At 40.7% G+C, this 19534-nt stretch overlaps 1 protein-coding gene across 2 annotated transcripts in view; it reads left to right on the top strand.

The window, feature by feature from the left end:
• Positions 1 to 19534, top strand: part of DGKI (diacylglycerol kinase iota) — a 405374-nt gene that overhangs the window by 377716 nt on the left and 8124 nt on the right. For both annotated transcript variants that reach the window (XM_069461741.1, XM_069461740.1), the window contains 2 exons: positions 7719 to 7756; positions 10794 to 10914. In XM_069461741.1, coding sequence (XP_069317842.1) covers positions 7719 to 7756; positions 10794 to 10914 — 159 coding nt within the window. The remainder of the gene's footprint in view (positions 1 to 7718; positions 7757 to 10793; positions 10915 to 19534) is intronic.

The following is a 19534-nucleotide window of genomic DNA, read 5'->3' as shown; positions in this document are numbered from 1 at the left end:
AAAGGATTGCTGCAGCAGATGGAAAGAACCTATATACATTCATGCATTTAATTAGCAGGAACTAATTGAATTTGGGGATTAACTTTGTCATTAGAGAGAAACAAACCCATTTATGTCTCCCATCTATGGGTACACATTCTAAGATGGATTTGGCACAGGCAGTGTTTGAATGTAAAACCACTGTAGTATTTAATGGTCTGTTGATGTCACTGATGGAATAATCCCAGAGGTGATGAGATGTAAGGTGTGTAAGATGTGTTCTCGGTACCTTCCATCCCATATTTCAGCAAGGAGGAGAAGCTGAAGGGCAGGATGTAAGGGATTTGGGTCTGGAGTTCAGTGAGTTTGGCTGAAGGAGGAAGAAAGGGGAAGATATCTGTAGAGGCTCTTCTCTCACACCTGATTTTTAAAGAGAGATTAGGGATAGAACTCACCTCAGATAGAATTTCTAATTCAGTCTATCAAGCACTGGTTGTCTGCCTGGTATTCACCTGCCTTTCTTCTTCCTGTTCCAAAACAATGTTCATTCATATAAGCAGTTCTCAGTCTTTTTTATTTTTCTACTCACATACTCTTGACACAAAACAAGTGACATTATATGCATAATACATTCCCATAAGTGACATAGGCAACCAAGGCTCTTGGTCATGGCCATTTCCCAACACTAACTGAAAGTCAAAACCAACTCTCTGACTCAGAGCACTTCACAATTCAAGTGTACAATGTGACAGTTTGTACTTTCTAAAAATAACCACAACATTACCTCCCAAGCTACACTTTTATCTTGCAATGTAACGTTGACACTCTTTCCATTGAGATGTGGGGATTTAGGGTCTGTGTTCTCTCTTCTTGAATACGGGCAAGTGTGGGACTTCAGCAGGAGTGGTAGATACTTTGTGATTTCTCAGGCATGGTGAGGTGACCTCCACTGGGCTCTCTTGGGATGGTTGCTTTTAGAACACAGCCACTATTTCATGAGGAAGCCCAAGCAGCCCATGGGAAGTCCACATGAGAGGAACCAAGGCTCCCAGCTGAAGCCAGCACCCAGTTACCAGCCATGCATGTGATCGTTTTGAAAGTGGATCTTTCAGCTCTCGGTGGAACAGTCCCACCTGATACTAAGTCTAGCACAGAGTGTCTCTGTAGAACCCTGACCAAAATGCAGATTTTTGAGCAAAATAAATAATTGTGCTTTAAATTGTATGTTTTGGTTTGCTCTGTAATATTAGAGAATTAATGCAAATTTGCACATCATTATAAGAATAATCTTGAATCTGTTTTAATATGTTATTTAAAAAAAACCCTCAGTATTTTAATTTTTATTACAACAAATACCTTGTCACATATCTTATTTCTAATTGTCAGAAACTCCTCTAGGCCTAGATTAAAATGCAGAGGTCCTTAGAAATATCTAATTTCTCCTTTTTCTCTCCTCATCTTGGACTTGTTTCACTATGGCTATGTAAAGTAATATTAATTATAGTCATTTTCTTGAGCTTCTTCCCATTTATGCCTAATTCGCATAATTCACAGTGGTTATCCGTACCATTAAATGTGTGTTAGATTACCTTTGCAGTGTTTGACCATTGTACTAAATTCCATTTTTGTGAGCTAAGCCTTCACAGCTGGTTGCTCATGTACCACGGCTGGCTGCTCACAAAGTAGAAATTGGACAGAATGTTTCTGATAAGGTAAACACAGGAAAAGCTGTGCAGAAATATGTATCTCAGAGAAGTGAACTCTTGGTCAGCTTATGGTACAAGCTATCTGGTGGCCATGCAGGAAGGAACTTAGAATAAAGGAAAAGTATGAAGACTCTAGTCATTCTCAGATCAAGATGACTGTTAGTAACATTCGCCATGGGTGTGCTCATTATTCAATGTCTCCATTCATACAAAAAGAATTGGGGTTTAAAACCATAAATTGAATTTACTTCATTTTATATGTCATGCATTCATGAAACTCTTAGGAGGAGGTATTTGTTTTTATTTTTGGCCAACCTGCTTCAAACTAAACAAAGGAGACACTGGGAAAACTGCATAGTATGGTGGTTTGCAGGGGAGGTAAGTAAATATAGCCGGAGTCCTCCGTCTCTCAGCTGGATTGCTAACTAGGTGGCCCTGGAATGGTCAGTCCAGCTCTCAAACCCCACTTTCCTCATCTATGAAATGAGTGGTTAGACTATGATAAATACACTCTAGAGTGTAGAATATGACTGAAGAGATATTAATAGTTAAAGGTCACTATTCTTGCTTTACACATGAAAACATTTAGGAGTAAAAAGTAGGTACAACGTGACAAAACCAGATATGTTTATAACTCTCAATGAACCAACTAATTTTACCCCTAGGTCCCCACAAGCCATTCACTCAGCAGTTTTAGGTTTTGCTTTTTAATTTTTTCTTATATAGATTTAGATGACTGCTACCATGAGTAGGTGAAAGTTTGGTAGAATATTACTTTTTAAAAACTTTTATTTTTTAATTATTAATTATTGTGGGGATAGAATATTACTTTAAAAGCTAAAAAATACCTGAACATGAAAGATTAAACTTTTAAAACTAGACATCAGTGTTCAAGGTTGTGATTCTATCTTATGTATAATAATGTAGTTATTTCTGTTAATTTTTTGAGAATCACAAACATATATATGCTTTTACCAAGTTCTGAAAACTTTTTTATTCCTAAATATTTTCATCTGCAAATCAAGAATCACAACCTTGAAACATCCTTCAGAAGTAGTCTTAGGCCAAATTCTCCCTTAGAATTTGGTAGAATTCTAATTCAAATTCTAGAATGGTTCTATTTCTGTACTTTTCAGTACTCTCCAGTATTCTACACAGATGACCACAGATGATCAGATTTTCTGTGCCTTGAGCTTATTTGCAAGGCAGAGCCTCAAAAGAACTGTTTCTAATCTTCATTTTTCTAAAAGAGAAAACTGAAGCTTGATAAACTAACTCACCCAAGGACATAGCTAGTTAATGGCACTCACAGGACTTAAACCTGGGCAGTCTGAATCTAGACTCGGTTATAATATATCTCTTCCTAATTATTAAGCCAGATCTCATTTTGGACTTCTTGCCAAAATGGAAGCTCTGTGAGAGGATGAAGTTTGTTTTGTGCACTGCTATATCCTCACCACCTGGAACAGGGCTTGATTTGGTGGGACCTAGTGGGACTCTTAGTCTGTTCCTGCTGCTATAACAGAATATCTTAGACTGGATCATGTATAAATAATAGAAATTTATTTCTCATGATTCTGGAGGCTGGGAAGCCCAAGATCAAGGTGCCAGCAAGTTTGGTGTCCAGTAAGGGCTTGCTTTCTGCTTCCAAGATGGCACCTTCCTGCCACATCCTCACATAGTGGAAAACCAAAAAGGGATGGAACACTGTGTTCTCACATGGAGAAAGAGAAGGAAAGGCAGGCATCTCACTAAAGGCTCTTTTATATAGATAGGGGCATCAATCCCTTTGATGAGGGCTCTGCTTAATCACTTCCCAAAAGACCCTACCTCTTAATACCACCATAATGGGGATTAAGTTTCAACATGAATTTTGAAGAGATACAAACATTCAACTCACAGCAGCTGGCTTCTCCCTTTCCTGATTGCATGTGATACAAGCATCTTTTTCTTCCATATTTGGATGTCTGAGCATATCCAGCCCCTCAGGAATCCAGGCCTAAGAAGGAGAGGCTGTGAGAAGGAAGACGGCAATTCCCTCCTGGCAGTCCTGACTTCTCAGTCCCAGATTTCTATCTTGGGGTGTGTGCTTGACAGCAGATTATTTGAAAATGTAGTACTGAAGGAAAATAAACCATTTCATGTGGCCTAATGTCTCAACTTCTAACCTCTAAAAATGATAGATTTCTCAGTTCTCTACTCCTTTACATTCCTGTCTTACTACATAAGTTTCTGTGATTTAATTTTCCAGGAAACTTATTATTCATCTACTCCATAACCTTTATGTACCATTACCAATTTGGCTGCCCTTTCTTCTTTGAATTTTGGAGCATTGTTTCCTTAGCATGAAGGAGTTTTGGGAAAGGCAAGAAGGCGAGCTCAGAGCTCAAACAATTATAAAGAATAATATTGTAATCATAACAACTCGTTATTTGTTTTTAAGCTTGATCTTTCAGAAGGTTATTATCTGGAGGTGAATGCTAATGGATTCGGGCTCTCTTTATGCAGAGGAAATCTTAAACAACAGTGTTCATAGGGAAAGACATTAATCAGGAGAGAGAAGTGGGCCTTGTTCCTAATAATGTTTGCATAATAGCTACCCTTGGGTGGAATGCTTGACTTAAAAATAAATATTCATGCTCTCCACATCCAGTACAATTGGAAATTATTTGTGGTTATGATTCTGTTATATGATCCTCTACCTATTCATGGGGACTTCAAACTGGGAGGCTGTTGGAAACCAACAAACATAAATTACAATGCTTGTGAATGATACGGGGTAGAAGTTGAAAGAGGCTTAATGTTGGCTATTTGGAGAAAAGCAGCAAGGAGCAGGACATAACTCTGTTTCCAGAAGGGGAGAAGCAGAATCACACTGGAGTGCTTAAGACATTGATATGCTCCCCTGGTTTACTTGTAACTCTTAAATAGCTTCTCATCACCAGGAGGATAAAATTTAAGTACCTTATCGCAGCATAAGAGGTACTCACTGGAGTGGGTCCTGTGAAACTCGGCAGCATGTTACCTGCCACTACTCTCCACCTCAGGTGTGACAATACAGAGCTCTTTGCAGGTTCCCTCAGATAGCATGACTTTTAATTTCCATATCGTTATCCATAGCCTTTTTTCATCTTACAAGGATTTTCCAGACCTTTTTTGCTAATTAATTCCACTTATCATAGAGGAGTCGGCTTAAACTTTACCTACTCCAGGAAGCCTTCTTTGAACTTTACACCTAGCCAATAAGTTTTCACCCAGCCTTTCTTCTATTTATTATTTATTTAGTAGTCCTTAAATAGACTTTGTCTTGGAGAATTCTTTCGTCATCTTAGTTTATTGCTTACATGCACCAAATTTTATTACAGAAGTGCTTTAAGTTAATGAATTCATTTTTTTCTCTCTTTTTTCTCTATTTCTCTTTCTCTCCATCTCCCCTTCCCTCCCACTCCCTTCCTCCCTCCCTCTTTTTTCTAATTTTTAAATTCTGAGAAATGTTTCACTATGGTTTTGAAAACACAGGCTATGTTGCTGTTTTGAACTTCTGTGTGAGTTACAAGGCTTTGTATTAACTGCTCCCTAACCTTATTCCTTTTTTGATATAAATAGTCTATTTCAAACAAAAGAACATGCTGCTATAGCATAACGTCTAAACTGATTTGTACTCCCAGATCTGTGACTTCTGGTTCAGTTGTCCCTCGGTATCCCCCGGGGATTATTTCCAGGACCCCCTGCAGATACCAAAATCCAAGGATGCTCAAGTCCATGATATAAAGTGGCATAGTCTTGGCATAGTATTGGCATACAACCTCCCATATACTTCTGAATATTTGCCATCTGAGTTTGGTTGAATCTGTGGAAGCCGAACCCAAGGATGTGGAGGCCCGACTGTACTTACCCCAGCCTCTCCTTCCCTTCCTCTGATGTGGGATTCATGTGTTGGGTTAAACCCCATCCCAGTGGCTCCCTTATCTGTGCTCTCCTCTGATGGGTGCATATTTACAGAAATACATCTCTTCCACTTCATATGCCAATTTTGCCCTTATCGGTAGGCTCATGAAATGGCCATATGTCTTTTTCATGTTCTTATGTGCAGTCACAAAGGTATTGAAAACTATGCCTTCTATTTATACAACATACCTATTTATAAAGAGCACTTTTAAAAATTTTATCCTCACTACAGAGAGGTGAGCAGTGCAGGTGTTAGTTAACTTCATTTGACAATGAAAGAATTTGTTCAAAAAGATGGGATAACTTTCTAAATTTATGTGTCCAGTAAATGACAGAGTTTAGAATTAGACTTCAGCCCATAGTTTTTTCACAGCACTACAAACCTGCCAGTGGTATTCTCCGTCGATGGGCCCCACGGGGCCCGGGAGAGCTGTGTGCATGGTGAGCTCACAAGGACACTGGGCAGAAGCCAGAGCTGGACACGCGGCCTGCGTGACGGTGCTGACTGGCCTCTGTGGCTCTGTGCCAGAGTCACTTCACTCCAAGCCCCACTGTCCTCAGCTATAAAATGAGGAGTGAGACGCCATGTTTGAGTAGGTTCTTTTGACACATAACATTTTATTAATTCCCTTTCTGTTATTTTTATCTGTCCCCTTTCTCACTTTTTTTCTGTCTTTGCCCTCTTCTCAGTCAGTTCAGCAGCTAATTGGTGTGCATCTACAACATGCAAAGCATGGTGCGAGGACCCCCGGGGGGATGAAAAGAATGTCTCGATAACAGCTTGTTATGGCGAGAAATTTTCCTCCCTCTCTTTCCTGTTCTCCATTTTTCTCCATTCTTCTTCTTCCTGCTTCCTTCTTCCTTCTATGCTCAAGTAGCCCTCATCATTTCCATAGGTTTCCACTCAACCCTGGGTCAGTGAGCATCTAACCTGCTTATGGTCCTGTGCCTCTGCTCACCCAGGACTCGTAAATGCTCAATATTATAGAAGCTTTGAGGGTTTTGCTCAGTGGCAGCCGTGGCCTCCGTGTGCTTTGATGCATTATACCGCACTTTTGGCTAACTCTATACAAAAGACTATTCAAATAAGAATACAATGTCACTTTGCAAAATCATTTAAATTATTTTTCTTCTAAAATTTTGTGACTTTAAAGCCTTAAAATAATCTATTTTTTTTGTTAGTAGCTTCAAAATCAAGGTATTTTTCCAAAAGGACTGTTTCCAACCTGATGCAAATAGTTCCGTTTAGGAACCATAATTGTCATTGGACACTCATATATTCTTTTTTCCTTTCATCAGTCATATTTTCTCATTCTTCTGCACCCTGCATGACATGCACGAACCATTAGGCACTTCTATTTTTCCCCCTAAGGCTATTTATCAGTTTACCTTTTACCTTTAGCTTTCTTTCTATAAGAGTCACCAATGAATTAGATGCCAATTACATGATTATTTTCTCTACAATACAATGAAAAACAGATTTGTTTCTCCTTTGCTGTCTCTGTAGTCCTCTTCATACTCATGGCAGTAGATATTTGTTTAACATTATAGAACACACAAACAAAAAGACTGGTGATTTTAAACCCCAAGAGGGGAAGTAGAAGGAACTAGAAAGAAGAAAGCAAGTGCAATCATGATTAGGCACCCACTCTGCCTCAGTGGCTGGGTTAGGAACATTCAGAGGACTTCATGTATCCTTTTAACCACTCTACAAGGCTTAAACTTTCTCTTTCACAAATGTGGAAACTGAGGCTCAGAGGAGTTAAATGATTCACCCAGGGTCCCACAGCTTTTAAGCATCTGAGCTAAGACTTGAGCCCAATCTGTGTGACTTCAAATTTCATGTTATCTTTGCTGTGCCGGGGCTGGAGGGAGCACACACAGACTCCAGAAGGACGTATGGGATGGGTACCTGGGTAGAGAAGGGCTGGAGAGGGTCCTTAGTGTGCTTGACCAAGATTTTCTCCTTCCCTGGTTTCTGCCCCAAATGTAGACTAGTTCTCAAACATATGGATCCAACTTTTTGTAACATTTTAATGAGAGGGGTCTTCTACTAATGGGACATCTCTCTTTTGTCTTTCACAGCAATTTTGCAGGCAGTAATAACTGGTGATCTTATGAAGGTAAGATATCCTTCTACCAAAACTTTGGTGATTCTTTAAGAACCTTAAATCAGCATCATTCCCTCCCCAAATTTTCATGTTCCTGTATATAATTTATCATCCCCCTGCCTGCACTGGCAGAGTAGAGGAGGAAGGATGCTCTTTTGAGAACTGAGCAGAGAGGGTGAGGGAAGGCTTCACTGTAGCTCTGCATTTCGTAACAGCAAAGGGAGTGTGCAAGACAACCACGGTATTTGCCCACGTTAGTTAAAATGGACCACATGTCCCAGGAGGCAGTGCTCATAGTACCCTAGTTCCTGCTCTCTAAAAGCTGACATCTGAAGAATTTAAAGATTTCTTTTCAGATTTTCAGATAGTGTTGAAATGAATGCATACATAAGAATTACCTGGACAACACCACCCAGAAATGCATTCTTCAGGCCAGAGCTTATGTATTCCGTCATTATAGTTTTATACTTTGGGGAACACAGTTAACCAGAAGGAGTTACTCTGTCTGATCCACTTAGAACAGTTTAATTTGTGCTTATATTTTCTGGTGAATTTAGTTCAGAAGGAAGTGGTCACCCCCACCCCAAGAGTGAAAGTAAATTCTGAAGTCAGACTGTCTGAATTCAGATCTTGGTTCTGTTGTTCACTATGTGTGTGATTTTGTACAGTTATTTAATTCTCTCTGTGCCTCAGTTTCTTCATCTGTAAATTGGAATAATAATATTACTTCTTTCTTTGGTTTTTTTCATGAAGAGTGAATATGCTACTACATGTGAAGCTCTCAAGACTGTTCCTATTACATAGAAGGGGCTCTAAAATGTTAGCTATTTTATTAATACTATTATAGTGTTCATATATATATATATATATATATATTTTTTTTTTTTTTTTTTTTTTTTTTTGAGACAGAGTCTCGCTCTGTTGCCCGGGCTAGAGTGAGTGTCGTGGCGTCAGCCTCGCTCACAGCAACCTCAAACTCCTGGGCTCAAGCGATCCTCCTGCCTCAGCCTCCCGAGTAGCTGGGACTACAGGCATGCGCCACCATGCCCGGCTAATTTTTCTATATATATTTTTAGCTGTCCATATCATTTCTTTCTATTTTTAGTAGAGACGGGGTCTCACTCTTGCTCAGGCTGGTAGTCTATATTTTTTAACAGCTAAACATACATATTAAATATTAAACTGGATGCATGTGTCTGTGTTTGGGTGGAGGACAAGACTAGAGAAGAGAAGCTCCCAGGAGCCACCCTGTGGGAAGGCCATCACGAGTAGCTCCCGTACTCCTGGGCCACATGAGATGCCTGTGGACTTAACTTAATGTTCATGGTCTCTAAAAGTAGCACAGAAAGGGAGGATCAAGGCAGCTGGTGCTGACTGGCTCTGATTGGGTCTATGCTGTTATCCTTTGTGGATCTGCCCACAAAGAAGGGGGGTGTTCCTGAGAGACAATGCAATTGAGCAGAACAGGATTCTCTTAGATTTTCATGGAAGTTGTCACCTACTTTTTCCTGTCCTCTTGCCTCACAATTTAGGGGTGGGAGTTGCACATGTTCCTTACCTCCATTCAGCTGCTTCTTTTGATCTCTGTCCTGGGAGGTCTTCTGTGGCTCCTTTTCCATCCCCCGCCTTACGCTTCCCCAGTGCCCTTCTGAGAACCTCGTGGTGTTTCTCCCCATGACTGTGTGATCCTTGACACATCTGTCCATCCCTGTGGCCTGGGAGGGCTTTGAGGCTGGGGACTGAATCGTACTCACCTTTGTCTCCCTGCATCTGGCACATGACAGTTTCATGGACGTATTCTGATGAAAGCATGAACTTTGAGTTTGCCCTCTTTTTTAATTTTATTTTTTTGATTGACAAATAATAATTGTACATATTCATGGGGTACATCATGGTGTTTTGATACATATAATGTATAGTGATCAGATTATGGTAATTAGCATATCCATCCATCATCTCAAACATTCATTATTTCTTGGGAATGCTGGGAACATTCGACATCCTCCTTCTAGCATTTGAAACTATATATTATTTTTAACTATAGTTCTCCTACAGTGGTATATAACACTATAATTTATTTCTTGAGTTTACTCTCTTTCATCCTATGGGTTGCTGGATTGTGTATAATGTGTGCCATCTAACTTCTTGAGATAGAGTGTTCTTTCTGCTTATTAGCTGCTAGGTTATTTGATTCTTATTTGTCCAAAACTACCTTTTGGAAGCTTCACAGAGGCTCATTTTGTCCTGATATACCACAGTTTGGAGAAGAGGCACTCATTTATACTTTATGTAATGTTCAGTATTTCATGAACTTAGACTGTATCCTCATTTAGCCACCATATTCTCAGGCTGCAAAATCCTGGGTGTTTGTTTTTTTCCCCAGTCTTCTCTCACGTAGAAATTACTACATTCTTTGAATCATCTTGGTTCTCGTTCTTCAGATCATCTCTGGCCTTGTTAGGTATGTGTTGGGTGATTACCAGACGGCTTGCAGGCTGGGCTGCAGATCTAGATGAAGAAGGGAGCTGTATGTGTGTGTGCATGCGTGTTTGCTGTGTGCAGTGATCTTACACAGGGAAAGGAGAAGCAGCTTTGATATTTGGTAGATAAGTTCATTAGAGATTGAAGAAAAACTAAAGGACATAGGCAAGGATCTCAGCTACCAGACACCAAGCTATTCCTGCTTATAGCCATAATTATTCTTTCACTCACTCCAACACAGGGAAGCTTTTGTTCTCCACCCCAGCCCTCACCCCCTCGGGACAGAGACTAGTGCTCAGAAAAGAAAAGAGAAAAAGTAATTCAGCATGATTTAGTTTCCTTAGGCAGTTCAATACCCACAGACCCTCTCTGGAGTTAGAAGAGACACTGGCCATCTCTGAATGATAATACAGTCCAGGAATGTTACTTCATCTCTTTGACTTTTCTCTGTGTCCTCTGAGGTTGGAAACATTTGTGGTTTGCTACATTACTCTTATTTTATTACCGGTTAGCTGTTATCCTTGTTCCGGATTCTGCCTGAGCTGATTTTCATATGTCTCTCTTGCAGCTAATAGAAAGCTATAAAAATGGAGGCAGTCTGCTAATTCAGGGACCAGACCATTGTTCACTCCTTCACTACGCAGCTAAAACCGGCAACGGGGAGATTGTGAAATATATCCTTGACCACGGTGAGTAGGCTCAGTGAACTTACCAAAGATCACTTATCCGTGAAATAGATTGCATTTGCTAAGTTGCCTTTTATCCAGAACGGCAGAAATACTCTGCAGCTTTCAGCTGACTCCCCTGCTTATTTTTGAGGCACCTGTGGTTACAGACATGGACACGGAACTAAGCAATGAATAGAAATAATTTTCATATTGAGCTCTTTAAAGGCTATGTTTTTAGCTAATTAATTTAAATAATAAAGGACAAAAACAAATGCAACCTGGTATAATGCGCTTTCTTTTTCTAAAGCTTTTTTGTAAATTAACTGGTTGGGATCAGCTCCCTAATTCATATTTGTAGTTCATCATTCTGAGGATTAATGAGTATAATTATTTCCCTCTTTCTAGTTTCTCTTTTTTTGCTGTTTGAATCATATTCACATTTTCAACCCATGTCACACTTTATTCTTTTTGGAAAATGCCTGGTTCTATTGTGTCCCCTGTGGCAGGTCATACCTCCCAGACTGCTTTCTAATTCGTTTCTGATCTGGTGTTAGATCATTTGCTGGCAGTAGCATGTGCTACAGCGTCTTTCTCTGAAAGCCCTTTAGAAGCATAAACACGTGATGAGTACCAAATATCAACCATTACATCCAGCTTCTCGTGTTTATAGTATTTCTAGGAATAAAGAAGGGAATAAAGGGGGAAATGTGCCTGGCTTTGCAGTTTTTAAGTGAGAAGGAGCGGAAGAGTCTAACTCTGTTGGGTGTAGGTACACGGAGATTCTGGGAGACCTTCTTTGAGCCCTGATGATAAGCCTCTCTTTGCACCCAAATCCAGGCTGTAGATAGTGAGCATATTAGTAAACATTCACATCATTTTTGCTCCTCTTTTTGTGCTATTCAGCAAATGTCTTATTCCTTTCATTGATTCATTCGTTCAGCAAATATTTGTGGAATGCCTAACAGGAACTTCCTGTTACAGACTGTCACACACACACAAATAAAATATAGTCACTGTTTTCAAGCAATTGCAGCCTGAAGAAGAAAATATGATCATGTGCACAAATAAATTTAAAACAGATATGTGTAGAAGTTTTAAGTCCTATGGTAAAGACACATAGTTGACCTGGCTACCATTTATCAAAACATATTTTTTGTCAAATGCTTATACTAAACACATCCCACCATTTAATCTTTACAAGGATCTTATAAGGTATTAGACTGTCAGTCACATTCAACTGCACTTGCTTTGTCTTCAGTACCTTCTCACTATGAAGAGTTTGCTTGAATGCTTGGCCTAGATTATGGTGGAAAGAGTGTGTTAGGAAAAGGAAAGTCTGCAAAAGGAGAATGGGGGTGATTGGAGGATTTCTTTCCCCCTCGCAGATTGGGTTGGATAATCCCAATTCTGTCTGCCCTAGAAAGCGTAGGTAGGTAAGACATGATTTTGAGGCTGAGTCTGGGGCTTGCACCATTCCAGTTCCTACTCCCCTGACTATCCTACCTGCTGTGGTTAAAAATTTTCTTTGGGCAAGACTTGGAAGCAATGATAACATAATTTCTGCTTGCCACACACACACACACACACACACACACACACATACACACATCATAGTTTTATTCTGTCCCCCCTGATGACTTCTAGCACCATGGACAATGAATAAAGCCACCATGCTTCTATGTTATTTTTCCCTTAATAAGAAAATATCTCAGGATTTCTACTGCACAAGGTTCAGGTAAGCATTGGGTATACGCTATCACTTCATTTTTCTTTAGCTTGGGTTTTAAGCTCTTCTATTTGCCATCTTCTTGAACATTCCCAATCCTTTCTCTCCAGTTTACCCTTTACCCAATGAAATTGAATGCTTACTCGCATACCTTAAGCCATCTGGTGCTCACCTACTTTCTCTGGAGTTAGGTAAGCCACCCGCCATCTATTTGAGTGGTAATGCTACTCAGGAACCCCTCTCCTTCTCCCTCTCTTTACCTGTCCTGAAGAAGCAGTGTTCTCCACTACCCTCCCCAGTTCTAGGCTTCCCTCTGGATTCACTGTCTCACCTGGTCTCACTTATGGGACCACAGTCAGCTCCTGTTTTGACAAGGCTGTATTGAAGATGGACTCTCATATGTTTGAGACTCAGCTCAGCTGGAATATCTGGCAGGCCAGGACGCCTGAGCCTTTCCCTACACCTGGCCTTTATCCCAGGCTTCTTCACAGCATTGTGGTCCTGGGGTTCCTGGCGGTGAGAATGGCAGCTTGGCAGAGGTCCTGAGGCTAGTCTGAGAAGTCATTCATCATCTCCACTTGCCTTCTGTTGGCTAAAACAAGTCCCAGGGCCAGCCCAGACTCAAAGGGGGAGGAAATAGACTCCATCATTGATAGAATGATCTGTGAATCATTTGTGGCCATATTTAATGTACCACACTCCCTTACTTTCCACTCTCTTTAATTTAAAATGATGATCCTACCCTTGCAATATCCTGAACTTCTAACTCACCTGGAATCCCTGGGAGCCCTGCTTTTCTGTTTTTTTCTTTGATTCTGGATCCTAAGCTAGGATCCAGATTTAGCAAATAAAAATACATGACAACAGGTTTTCTTAGCACAAGTATATCTCATGCAATTTTGGTATATACCTATGCTAAAAACAAAAACCAAAACCCTTGCTTCAGCTGAGTCTCCTCAGGGACATGAACCATGAGGAATAGGGTGATATTACTCTAACACTGTGGCTTTTCACTTTCTCTACTTCCTCTCTTTCCCCTAATGGAGCCTCTAAAATCACATTTAACCCAAGCTCATGAGGCTTGGAGTTTCTAATCCCCAATGTACATCAGTATACGCTACTTTTCCTGGCATCAAATTCAACTGGCACTTTGGTCTCTGAGACCTTTGAGGAAAACCTAACATTCCAATACAAACTAGAAGTTTCTCATCAGTCTGCAGTGTCTCTTGCAAAGCGTGAGTCATACAACAGCACTCTGCCAAAACTGACAGACACAAAGGAAGTCATTCTTCTTTTTTGGGGGTGGGGAGAGTGTTCATTTCCCCAATGTTTTGGTTAGATTTTGTAAATTAATTGGTTTAATATTTATGCTCAAAAAAAAAAAATAAAACCCCTCAAGATTTACAGTAATTAACTTTACTCCCAGGCAAACAGTTCCTAAGGTCTCCAGAGGTGTCCTGTACCCTCCCTGCCTCACCAGGGTCCCTAACTGGCCAGTAGATACCTGGGAGAACTGGGAGAAAGACAGTGGAGATAAAGTATAACCCGTCTCTTCTGTTTGAAAATAAAATCTTATTATGATCTTCAGTCTAATGATCACTGCATTTTTGATGATGGCAATTTTATTTTATTTTATTTTATTTATTTATTTATTTTTGAGACAGAGTCTTGCTCTGTTGCCCGGGCTAGAGTGAGTGCCATGGCTTCAGCCTAGCTCACAGCAACCTCAAACTCCTGAGCTTAAGCGATCCTACTGCCTCAGCCTCCCAAGAAGCTGGGACTACAGGCATATGCCACCATGCCCAGCTAATTTTTTCTATATATGTTTTTAATTGGCCAGATTATTTCTTTCTATTTTTAGTAGAGACAGGGGTCTCGCTCTTGCTCAGGCTGGTCTCGAACTCCTGACCTCGAGCGATCCACCCGCCTCAGCCTCCCAGAGTGCTGGGATTACAGGCGTGAGCTACCACGCCCAGCCGATGATGGCAATTTTTAACACTTTACTGCTATAGCTGGATAATGGGAATTCAAATGCAATTGATTTTGATTGAAATTAGTTTTTATCAACCTGATAAACATTATGAATTTCATTCTTGACATCCATCTTGTCATTTCTATTTATTCAGGAATATAGACGTAAAATCTTTTGTTATAGCCTAATTCACCTGGCTCTGGGAAAGCTAAACATTTTAGCTGAACTGCTTGGTTGTTTTTATTATCTTTAGTTGCTTATTTAGTTTATATCAACCTTTGCATTTTGGAATTGAAAACTATCTTTGCCGAACCATTCATCTTTTTTAAATTATAGAAACTCCTTTAAATTATAGTGGTCTTGAAGTCAGGGACAAGTACACAGAAAACATTACCCTTTCTCTACACTGTAATCACCTTCTTAATGAGATCTCTGTTGATTAAAATAGTTAGTCTCTCCTAACTTGGTAATGGTGATAACTCTGCAATTCTCTGGCCTGACAAAGAAAATAAACAGCCTTTTCCAAGAGTCCTCAGTGAGGCTGGGCTTTAGCATCAGATTTGCAGTAGTAAAAAAAAGTCAGAGCAGTTTGAATTCATGTAAATGAAAAAAATAAAGCAAATTTGTGGGGTATGCCAAAGATCAAGAAAAACTTTCCTCCTAATCACCGAATGGTGCAAATCTCTTAAAGGTCTAATTATTTATTTATTTATTTATTTTTACAATTGGGTTTGAATCTGTCCTGTGGCTTCCTATGATATAAATCTGAAAAATTGTTCAATGACCTGACTGCAAAGACGCTTTTAATAGCAACAGTTCTGAGGACTCCGAGGGCTCTTTTCAAGGTGCACAGCAGATGCTGTCTGCAGCTCCGGAGCATATCCTTCCTTTGCTGACTGCACCCTTGCTTCTTTGAGCCCCTTCCCCTGGGCTTTGCCCTCTTCTCCTTGGATATTTATGGGGAAGAGCGTGGGCCACCATCAAGAGGACGCCTCCTGAACAAGAGTCCCGAGAGATCGGTATTCCCCCAGACACACCGGCCAGCCATTTCTTTCTCTTCTAAAGGCTCTTTCAGAGCAGGCCGGGGACTGTTTGACATGAGATGTGTGGTACGCTCTGAAAACGCCACAGGAGGCCCGCGTTTTTCTCATCCTGCATCTTTTCCTTTGGACTTCGTCTCTTATATATACAACATGCTGCTTTCCTTTATGAGAAACTGGAATTCGGGCGTTTAGAGGGTTGAAAAGAGACTCAAGGAGGAGGAAGAGAGTTAACAATTCCACAGAGACAGGTCGAGAGACTAAGGATACAGGGGGGTTCCAGCCCAGATTCCCCTCTGTGGTTCCCGCTTTTCAACTCCTTTCAACCATATTTTCCCGCTCCCTCCCCCGTAGTTTACCCTGCAAGGGACTCTTGTGTTGTTTTGTTTCTTTACCACCCTGCACATTTTGCTCTTTTGTTTTTATTCTCCCCCACGCCTACCCCAAAGCCTCCTGCTGCTTTTCCTGATAGAAATCTCACTCGGGCATTTCCTTTTTGATTTCAATGGCTTATTTTGTCTTCCCTCTTTTTCTGCCTTCAGTCTTTCTTTTCTTTTTTTTTTTTAACCCCCCTTTTTCTGCCTCTGGTCCCAGAGAGAAGGGGACTACCGTCCTGCTGGGACAGGATGACAGTGCTGTTAGCATTCCCAGTGCCAGCTCTCCCCACATCTGTGCAGCCTTTGTCCACGGCAGAGGAGGATTTGGAATGGTCTGCTGGCAGCGTCAGGGAAACTAATGGGAAATGAGGGCCTGAGACAGAGGCCATGGGAGGGGGAAGGAATAGCAAAAGAGATTTGGATACATTGTTGTGGGAAGCAAATTAAAGGGTGCATGTCACAAAGACACGTCATATATAACACAAATACAATATTGATGAGAAAGTCGCATCAGCAGGGACTGGGGTGTCCAGTGGGAGAGCCTATGGGCAGCATCGTCAGAATTTGGACAGCTTGACCACTTGCCATGATGTTCACTCTCTCATTTTGAAAGATTTGTAAAGTTTTGCTTCCTTGTGCATTCCCTGGGCTTCACTTGAATATTGATATATTTGTCCCCTTAACGGAGTTTAATTTCCAGACCATTTTCCGTATAGCACAGTCTTTTGGATCCATGTTTCAATTATGGCTCTTTCTCTGAAAAAAAAAGTCATATTGGCTGGGATTTCAAATGATTTAAAAGTGTTTTTCATTCGTTCATTCATCATTAAAATATTCCAATTCTGTCCCAGGCACGTTTGAGAAAAAAATATTACAGTAATAATCACTGACTGCTACCCTCTACTGTTTTAAATATTTTAAATACATTAACACATTTAATTCTTACAACAACCCTACGCAGGAAGCTGTCTTCTCCATTTGACAGGTCGTGAAAACATGGTAAGGTTAGGTTACTTGCCAAAACTCATATGTATATGTGAAATGGTCTGTGCCCTCCTATTCCCAGTACCAACAAGGGAAATGGAACATGCATAAACCCCCACAGTGCACGGCAGTTCCATGTGAATACATGCACAGGGCTCAAGTGACAACTGGTACAGGTTCTGGAAGAGCAGGGATTGTTTTCATCTGGAAATTTCATGGAGAATTTGCACTCATTTTCCATCAGTGGAGATTCTACTGTTTTATTCTGGTGCAGGTCAGCTGAGGGATGAAGTGTGAACATTTTCGTAAAACCTGGGGGAGACAGAAACCTGAAGTTTCTTTTTCTATTTAGGGAACAACAGTGACTTCTCTGCTGACAATTTGATGGTATTCCTTCAGATTCCTTAGGGATGATGGCATAGTATCCACAATCAGAGTATATGTATGTGTGTGTGTAAAAGAAGCCCAAACCCCAAATGTTGCCCATTAATATACATTGAAGGAAATCAATCTTCTTTACTTTTTTCTCTCGTATTTTTCTCTTCTTTTTTAAAAAATCATAGATGCTATTATTGATACTTTTTTTTTCTTTCAAGAGAATCTGTGTGGTCTTTGTTGGTTTTTGTCTCTCTGGTCCTCCCTCCTCCAAATCTTACACCAGTGCTACTAAACAACACAGGGTATATTAAGCCACACAGTGTACGTTCCAGCTCAGCTCCCAATTGGTCAGTGCAGGACCAAACATGGAGGGAGACCACAGCCTTGTGTTAGGCCTCTGCTGGTACCTGCTCTTCCTGTTTCTGCACCCCCTTCCTTGCTAGCACTATGCAAACATAGTTATTTTAAAACCAGCTAAAAAATGATTAGAATATATACCTGTGCAATTAATAATAGCTCCCCACTCCCATCTACATGAGCTGGCTGCCACCCTTCCCTCTTCTTGGCCAGTATTCAAAAGGTTCTGCTATTTGAGGATTATCTATGTTGATGGAAGGATAAGGAAAATTGGGGTTAATTAAATTGATTATTTCAGAGCCATTCCCAAAACGTTTAATTGGAGTTTGTTTAGATATTAATTGAGAGCGAAAGTTTCTCGTTTTAGTATTAGCGCCTCTTCCTCTCACCCCTGCCAGCTGCAGAAGATTAAAGGGCAAGGAGGGAGGGTGATGAGGCCGGGGGCATGCCCGGCTCGCAGATGGGAGATCAGCTCTGGAATAATTCTGCCATGGCTGCGTGTGTGGTGACTGTGGTCAGAAATTGCCAGGAAAAAGGTCCTATCTTTTTCTTGTCCCCACCTTCATATTGTAAAACTATTGCTATTCTAGCCCAATTAAAATGCTTCAGGGTCCCCTCCCTAGCAGAGAGGCTTAGGCCTGGGAGGACCAGGGACCCACTGTGGCGCAGCTCTGTGAGCACTGAATGACAGTGCTGAATAAAGGAGAAAAGTAAACAAGGTCTCTGTTGCCTAAATATTTGTGCAATTAGCAATATTGATGGGAACAGAACTATTATACTAGCGAGGCTAGGCTGCTCGTGTTCATGGGATTCTTTTCAAAATGAATGGCTTAGAATGTTTGCTGAAGGTGACAGGCCCTCTTTCAGAGGACGATTGGGTGCAGCAAGCCTTTTGCTCCTGATGTGGGGAAGGCCTTGTCAGCAGTTAAATAGGCCTGGAGTGCCCAGTGCTCAGGACGTAGACTTTGAGTCAACAAGTGGCTTCAAATGTAAGTGGGAGTGAAGTGACCCTTTTACATCATGGTCCTTCACTAATGCTCTGACTTCTTGACTTAGCGTGGCCTGCTGTATTATGCCAGAGAATAGGACACTTAATACTATCTAAACTTTGAGTGGTGCCTGTGGCGTGCCAGGCTCTCTTTGAAGCACGTTGCCTGTAATGACTCGTAAAAGCCTCCTAGCAACCCTATGAGATAAATATTATTATTAATTTGACTTTACATATGCAACAACCAAGGGACTGAGAGATTAAATGAACTTATCCAATATTTAGTAAGTGGTGGAGCTGGGATTTTGAACCAAGGAGGGACTCCTTACAGCCTAATTACGGCCCTATACTCCTTTGCAGGTTGTTGGGTGTGTGCGTGGTCGGGGGCAGGGATTATTCGTGTTTTCTTAGAAGTGAGGAAAAAAAAGGAATGAGTTAAATTTTTGTTGAATTCTTAGTATATAGTAGATGCTAGAGGGATACAAAAATAATAAAGATATTCTTATACTCAAGGGATCTAGGATGATTTAAGGAGACAAGGCACACATTTGAAAAGCAAATACATAGTAAAAGGGTAGGACCAAATAAGTGTTATTTTTTTCTTTTTATTTTACGTACTAGTCCTTCTACCAAATAAGTGTTGTGGGAGTTCAGAGAAGGGATAGATTTCTTCTGTCAAAGATCATCTTTTCAGAGGATCTTGTCCCAGACTGGGCTTTCAAGAACATGTGAGACTTAGGTGTGTGGTTAGACAAGGAAGGCGGTTCTGGACGAGAAAATGAAGGCTTCAAGCTCTCAGACCTGAGAAAGCCTAAGAAA

This window comes from Eulemur rufifrons, chromosome 29 (assembly GCF_041146395.1).
Source record: "Eulemur rufifrons isolate Redbay chromosome 29, OSU_ERuf_1, whole genome shotgun sequence".
NCBI classification, from domain to species: Eukaryota; Metazoa; Chordata; class Mammalia; order Primates; family Lemuridae; genus Eulemur; species Eulemur rufifrons.
This window is presented reverse-complemented; position numbering and strand designations above follow the sequence as displayed.